Source organism: Cyprinodon variegatus, unplaced genomic scaffold (assembly GCF_000732505.1).
Source record: "Cyprinodon variegatus isolate N-32 unplaced genomic scaffold, C_variegatus-1.0 Scaffold654, whole genome shotgun sequence".
NCBI lineage: Eukaryota > Metazoa > Chordata > Actinopteri > Cyprinodontiformes > Cyprinodontidae > Cyprinodon > Cyprinodon variegatus.
In genome coordinates, this window is record NW_015151107.1 from 303207 (window position 1) to 311110 (window position 7904).

General features: G+C 36.8%; 1 protein-coding gene across 1 annotated transcript in view; it reads right to left on the reverse strand.

Moving 5' to 3' along the window:
* Nucleotides 1-7904, reverse strand: part of stk32c (serine/threonine kinase 32C) — a 117303-nt gene that overhangs the window by 69203 nt on the left and 40196 nt on the right. Inside the window, exon 2 of the mRNA XM_015393709.1 lies at nucleotides 7343-7398. Coding sequence (XP_015249195.1) covers nucleotides 7343-7398 — 56 coding nt within the window. The remainder of the gene's footprint in view (nucleotides 1-7342; nucleotides 7399-7904) is intronic.

Genomic DNA, 7904 nt, shown 5'->3' on the forward strand with positions numbered 1-7904 from the left:
CCATCTATCTATCCACCTCCATTACATTGGCTCCTAACAAGAGTTTATTTGTAGTGAAGCGTCTGAATGGCATGGGAAATGAAGACATAGAAGCCACCAGCTGAGCTCTCCGCTTCTTCTGACCCTTTCTTTCGGTCTTCATCCACCTCCTCTCTCTGCGTTTAGATGTTAACCTGTCTTACAACTGCTGGCACGAGGAAGCTGTCACTAAACTGCTGTCAGATCCAATGACTGTCACGTCTACCCTCCTCAAGCTCTCATAGCATGGGTTTTAATGAGCCCCGCGGTGGACATGTCGGTCCTCGGTGGATTCAGTGCTAAGACGGTGGAGCAACACAGGAGGGGGGGTGGCAAAGGCTGATACTCATGGGAAAAAGGTAGGAGGGGGGTGAGTGGGAGAGCGAGGAGGAAGCAGGCAATTAAATCAACTCTAAGACTGTGTGTGCGGAGCTTCCTGAGCTGTTACAAATGAGCTACGCCGAGGAATGATTCACATAGAGCAACCATCCCTCCTCACTCCATCTGCCAGAGTACAGATGCTTCAAAAACAGAGAGGAAAAAGAAGGCGGAGAGAGTGGGAATTCAAACAATATTACAAGCATATTTTAGCTTTAATGATTAGATTCTTTTGAAAACACATGTAGCTACTGAAAGGCCAAATATTATCAGAAAAGTGAGAAAGAAAACCAGGAAAAGTGTGAAGCATTAGTAAGCCAAAACTGGGTTGTCTTATTTTTTTTCAACATTTTTTAACACACTCTTTTAAAACAAAAAGAAACCTTTGAGTCATACCCTTAAAGTGGATATAAAGATAAAAGCCACACATCTTCTTTGGTTGGAAATTGAACTGAATTAAATGACTCTGGGGTGAGTAGAGGCTTCAGGGTTTTTGCTACAAACCTTTTAAAAAAAGTTTACATGTACAGGAAATGCCAGCTCCATGAAAGAATGTAAATTTCTGATCAGCAAAAAAAAAAAAACACTCCCTAAATTAAGTCCTTTGTGCCCAAAGTTCATGAAGCAATGCCAACTTTGAATTCAAGAGAAGAAGTTTGCGCTTCAGATATTGCTGATAGCTCGACGTGAGATTATAACGTGGGCAAAATGACACATATCTAGCTGCCTAACAGAACATAATAAAACATTATCATGTATTTTTCATGTTGTGTGATAAATAATAAAATGTTCAGTTTCAAGAATCAATCATGCTATCCTTTCTTTTCATCATTGTGGTCCCTGCTTTTAAAATCTTTGTTCCTTATGGACAAGAAGAAAACACACCAAATATTACTTATACTGTATGGAATCAAATGGCATAGCAGTTTAATTATAAATGTCTTCCAAATATCAAGCTGTGCCTTGTGATGTCACTCACTGAGATTGGCTCAGTTTCACCTTGAGATCAACCTTAAAAGGAGTTAGGAAACTTTCTGTTGTTTGGTTTTCAAAAGACTTTTCTTCACATGAAAACCACAGTCTAATAAAAGTGATACTCTACATATTTCTTCCACCGCAAAACACAAAAACTTAGTACTTTCCTGTGATCCTGAAATTTGTTTACCAAGAATTGTTTTCATTTTTTGGGAGGTTTGACCAAAGAGCTTCTATGAAGATTAAAAACAAAACAACTGTTTAAATAAAGAAGTAAAATGTTTGCCAAGACAAAAGAAGACAAGTTAATATAATAATATGGCATCTAAGTCTAAAACTTTTATTGTTAATGTCATCCTTCCTAAAAAGCCCCCTGAGATAAAACCTGCCTTTTTTATAGTTTAGTGTTTTAAAACATAATACCTAGCTTGTTGTGTGGAATATATAACAAATAAAGCGCTACTCGCTCATCTTTTTCACTAGGACGGCTATAGCTGTCACACCCTAGGGGTTATGGCATACAGATTGTGCAGGACAGAAGAAAACAAAATGAGGACAATGCATTTTGTTATTCTTCCTTTTGAGCCAACAACCAACATTTACAAAGAGACACACAAACAGATGCTCTGTCCACAGTGAGTCCTACTGCAAGATTCCAATGGTTCTGAGTCACTGCACACTGAATGTAACATGTATAAAGTAAAATAACTGCTTGATAAATGTTGACATGATTTTGAAAAAAGAATCCCAAGGTGTTGAGGTTCCACATTTGGAGAAAAGAGGACAGAATATTTTGGCTGCACACTGGTAGCTTTTATTAATGGTAAAAGCTTAAAAAAAAAAAATAGGCTGGTGAAAAGGTGGCTTAGTAGGTCTGCAGCTACTGACGGACACTCATCAGGGACAGAAATGTAATATTAATTTTGGAATTCACACACTTTATTTAAAGAAATTATTATACATACAAAGAGAAATATATAAAAATGTACATAAATCTTGTCATATGTTGTTTCTTAATCCATCAAAGTCTAAAAAAAAATTGTAAAAAAAAAAAAAAAGATATTCACAAGAACCTGCATCAGAATATTTAAAATTCAGAGCAACTTTGTGAAGCTCTAATGACAAGCACAGGCAAAGACCTTTGTAGCCAAAAGACCTAAATTAACCTCAAGTTTACAAGGACACAATAATGCTGAAGCAGATTTCGGTGCAAAAAGGTGCAATATTGCCTGCAACAAACTTAAAGAAAAACAAAAATAAATGATAAAGAGAAAAGAGCAGATTTACTTTTAATGCAAAGTGTAAAATTTTATTATTTAAGTTAATAATATTTTGCTCTAAATAACAGCTTCTGAAGTTTTAAAACAGTAAGGTTTGTGTTTGTAAGTAAAATTCTACCCTGCTGCTTCTGCAGAGAAGCAATGTCAGCACCACGGTACTGTTGTTTTATCAATGTTTTCAAAGAATCCAAATATATAATATATGATATCAGTATCAGTAAATACTTGTCATCAGCCATAGCGGATTATTAATAATAATACATATTGATATCAGCCTATATATCTGGGCTTCCCTACTAATGATTGAACAAAATCAAAAATAACAGAAAGACAGAACCGGAATTAAACATTAGCCATTATTGCTACCTACGCTCCTAAGATCAATGCAAGTACCGGTACCAAAAGTAAAGTTATACTAGCATGAGCTAACTCGAATTATGAACTGAAGATAGATATATTGTTAGAAAATAACTCCTGATCCTTCAAAGAAAACACCAAATGGTAAAAAACATCATCAAGATAAGAATAAGAGTAAAGTCTTAGTTTGTTCACATAGTTTATAAATATCTCTTGGTCGGGGTTTCTCTGTTTCTTACGTATCCTTCCTTCTCCCTCAGCTTCAACCTTACCGACTTCCATCTATGCAACAACTAATATATATATCGCTCATTTTCACTCCTTCACAAGTACTGACAAACATACAAAGATTCAACAACTACTACCTAAGTCCTTTTAAATATTTTTCCTTAGAGCACCTGCACAAGTTCCTGTATGGATTGTGTTTCCTTGCACTATATATGTAACATAAATCCCTCTCTTTTTCACTCCGCTAAAATATTGAGATACTGAGCTAAAGCGGTTCTTCATAATGCAAAGAAAACCCCATCATTTGAGGATTAATACTTTCCTAGAAATATAATGACTTTCCACATTACTGTTGGCATCATTTGGGAGTGAAGGCTCAAACATCTAATTTATTTCAGACCACATCTCCTCTTCCTTTAATGAGTTTTATGGGAAACTAAAGACTTATGCTGTTAGGTGCTCAGAGGCAGTAGGAGCACAGTGTGTTGCCACAAAACATCAAATGAGATCACCTCCAGCAAGGGCGAACCTTAGCTGGAGGTCTCTGTGAACATCTGTCAACCTGTTGGAGCCTGTCTCTCAAAGAAAAAGCGTGGAAACAGCACTGTAAAAACTTTTTGACACAATGTAAGTCACAACGTTTTCTTTTTTTCTCCACTATGTCACTGCAGATCCCAAAAGCATCCTGCTACAGTTGATTGAATGTCCTGTATGTATATTACAGGGCAACAGAGTGCAACTAATTTGTTTGCAACTGTGACTAAAAATGTCTGGAGTGCAACCTTTTTTTTTTCCTGGTTACACTGGTGCTAAACGTTTTACATTCACGACTGCCAAAAGTGTTAGCTACCTTACAGATTTTGTCTTGTTTGTTGAATGTTTCTAAGAAAAATATAATATATTACAAATAAAAACAAATAAAGATACCTGGGGTAAAATTTTTAAATTATCAAAGAAATTTGACATAATATGGGGAAAAAGTTTTGTGGTCACTTAAAGATGGACTTGCATTAAATGATGAAGTTATTGTTGCAAGTCCCAATCAAACCGGATTTGCCATCCCTACTGTTAAAGGTAATCTTGAAAATGTCTTATGTTAATGTAAATCAACATTTTATGGCTTTTTCTTTCCTGTTTGTAAAAACAATAATTCTTATAATGTGATGACTCACTTAGGTGCATTAAACGCATATACTAAATCGGTATTTAATGCTGAGAACAAAGGCTTTTCACTGAAGTGTTTTATGTAATTGTAACATCTTTGTTACTCAAAGCTGGATTGTTTCTTCAAAGAGTAAAATAGTAATTCCAATATATTTTTCAAGTACCTACAGCTTATTGTATCAGGGAAGCAATTAAACATGTTAGCATTAGCTCAATCAACTAATTAAATGTTTTTTTGGTTAAAAAAAAATACATTTAGTGATAAAAGTGTGAGCTTATTTACCAACTTTCACAGGTTTAAAGTTGTAATGAGAATTCGCTGCAAATGCTTTGGCAGCCTTAAGGTCAAATAATGCTTCTGATGCATAGCCTCTGCAACAGTCAAATCTGTCTCTGTGCGCGACCACGCCCCCCGCACAGAGGTTCTGCAACTGTCGTCGCGCATATAAAAAAAAATCCTGAAAAAGCAGCTTTAATTGGTCCTTAGTATGCCTTTCGGGCTGTCTGTGTGGTCGTCCTTCCAGATTCTGTGCCGGTTTTTAAAAACCGATGAACAACTACCATGGACAGCTACAACAAAAGGTTAATTGGCCTTTTTGCCAACTCCATTAATGGAACCTGTTCTTCTTCAATGTCTAGCACCTCTAGATCCATCTCCATGACTATGATATCTTGCAGACGCGCCATGTTGTCTTGGAAAAAAAAAAACTTCTGCCGGTGCCGCCGAAGTTCTCGCAGGTTCTTGAATAGGCTCCCCCTTGCGCTTTGGCGGGAAACTGCTGTGTGTCCCTAGAAATTCCAGACCGACGGTGCAGAAGCATACCAGCTAAACTAGTTCACGACCAGACCCAAGCGACATTTGATTTGTGTGGATGCAGAAGTCTAATCTGCCCTTTATCCTACATTCAGACTGCTTGCTATTAAAGCAGCAGAAGCAGCTGGTTTACATGCAAAGTCAATGGTTGGCACACATCAAGAAACGTGTTTCGAGCAGCAGGAGCAGCGCGTCTGATTAGCAGGAGCAGAGCATCTTGACGCAGCTGAAGCAGCGCCTCATGAGCTTCTGAGCATCTGAGGCGCATGATACGCTTCACAAGCAGCAGCTGCTGAAGTTTGAAAAATGTTACTTTTGCTGCTGAGACAGACAAAGTGCTGCTAATGCAGAGAGCTATGCTCACTCCCCTGAAACAGCTTATTAATGCCAAAATTATCTTAAAATGTAGGAATCTGTCGGCAAAACATGTTCGCTTTTATTACTCTGGCACGTACAGTTTAGATGACATACAAGAAAACTGCTAACATCTCCTTCCAGCTGCAAAAAAGCAGAGGATAACCTCCAAAAGGCGACTGGGCCAGAGGCAGCTGTTGTTGGGGATTTCCAGTGACAGCGCACCGCCAGTGAACAGGGGTTTCGTACTGGTCCGACAGCGATTTGATGGCAGGATTGTAATCTTGATTAATTCACTGCACATATGATGTTTTGCTATTGAACACAGGAGCAGCAGAAACATCAGACGCATCTGTATACACTTTACTGGATGCGCTTCAGGAGCGTCAAAAAATGCTCTTCAGGCCCGTCTGACCTTTATGTGAACAAGTATCAAAAATAAAGTAGCAGAAGATTTTTTGCTGCTTCTATCGAGTGTAGTCTGAATGTAGCATTAGATGGTACTTTACACCCAATACCATGGTATCATTATAGTGTCTTTTGACATCCTTCAAATCCTGCTTTTTTCTAACATACCTACTGTAAAGTACAGGGTGATGCTATATTCCATTTTATTGTCAGCTAGTGTTAATCCAACTAACAAAACTTTCCCATTAATGCAAAGGCAAGGCACAGAAACTTTTCTTTTGAACTCCCTGTGTAAGTGGAAGTTGACATTTCCCATAGTTTAGGATAAACGACTATTATTGAATCTAATAGATTAAGACACCTGATTTCTTGTTTGGAGATAATATTTTCTGGGGTCTCTTAAATTGTTTCCTTGGAGACAAAGATGTTTTTTGGTTCATTTTTTACCATGTTTAGATTCTAAGTCTAAATTTTTACCTTAATAAATACGGACAGAGTTCATGCAGAAAGTCCAATCCATTAATGTTTTACATATAACCTAAAGAGTGTTCAATGGTAATATTATTTTAAATAACCATCCTGCATCATAATTTGCTGAAAATTCCTTTCAGTTTAACAAAGGACATCACAACAGCTTGCATGGAACAAAACCATAAATATAAATTTAAATAAATTTGCATTTTGATGAGCTCATCATATCCGAGGGATGTTTTCAGAGAAGAAGCCAAGTAAAAGAAGCTACAAAAACACACAACTAAATAATGAAAAAATATTAAGTTATATTTGGGATTTCAGATTAGGATAAACTGCTTAGATCTCCAGAGCTCGACCGTGTGTTGATCAAACACATTTAACCTAAAAGTTAAGACTAAAGCATGCAACAAAAATAAACAGATAAAATCCCCACCATTCTACTTGAAACTAAAGTTAATAAACATGTCATTGTTTAATCCACAATGTCCACTAATGACTAAAGTAACACCTGTGGAACACTGCTGGGACTTGGTTGCACAGCGAGCAGTGCACACAAACAGAGAAACGCTTTGGCCTCCAGCTAAATTCTACCCCACAGATGAAGACAAATGTAACCACAGCTGAGTGCTGGCTCTGTAATTAAACAGAGACATTGGGTCAGGAATCTCAGAACTCAGGCTTGCTTGCGTGAGATGGAAAGGTACATTTTACTCTCTTAAAATTTGTAATACAGAAAGAAAGAGATGATTAATGTAATTAAAACAAACAAAAAATTTTATGCATTTCATAATAGATTAAAGTAGAATGGGAACCAGCTGCTTCGGAGATGGGTAATGACCATGTTAGCGGAAAGACAATGCAGAAAACACAAAAAAGCTGAAGACTACCTTACCTTTCCAAAGCTCCCTTTTCCAATGGCCCGCAAAATTTGAAAATGGTCGAAGTTTACTGTAACAAAACAAAGAACAGAAACATAGTAAAGAGATCAGTAAACTCTCTGAGCAATTGCAAAAAGAGCTTCGGTCTTGACATGAAACATGATTCATTCATTTGACAGATTACCAGCACAAGTAGTTCATTTTTAAATGGCTGGCCTCATATTTGATGATTAGTAGCAAATATTTTAAAACTGACAACTGATTGAAGTGTAAAACTCACATACAAGCACATTTCGTGCTTGTATACAAGCGCAGATCTAATGTAAGGCATGTGTCATTTTATTGTGAAATGGTTTTATATACAGTATATATATATATATATATATATATATATATATATATATATATATATATATAAAACCTTGGAGGAAAAAGGCCCTTTTCATGCCCTGTATTTTGCTACAAATATGGCAAAATAAAACCTTAACATCAAGGTGTCCTGGAGTTTCAGACTTTAAACTACAGGCAACACACCAAAAAATGCTAGTTATTAATGCGCACTTTCGTCTGGTTTGG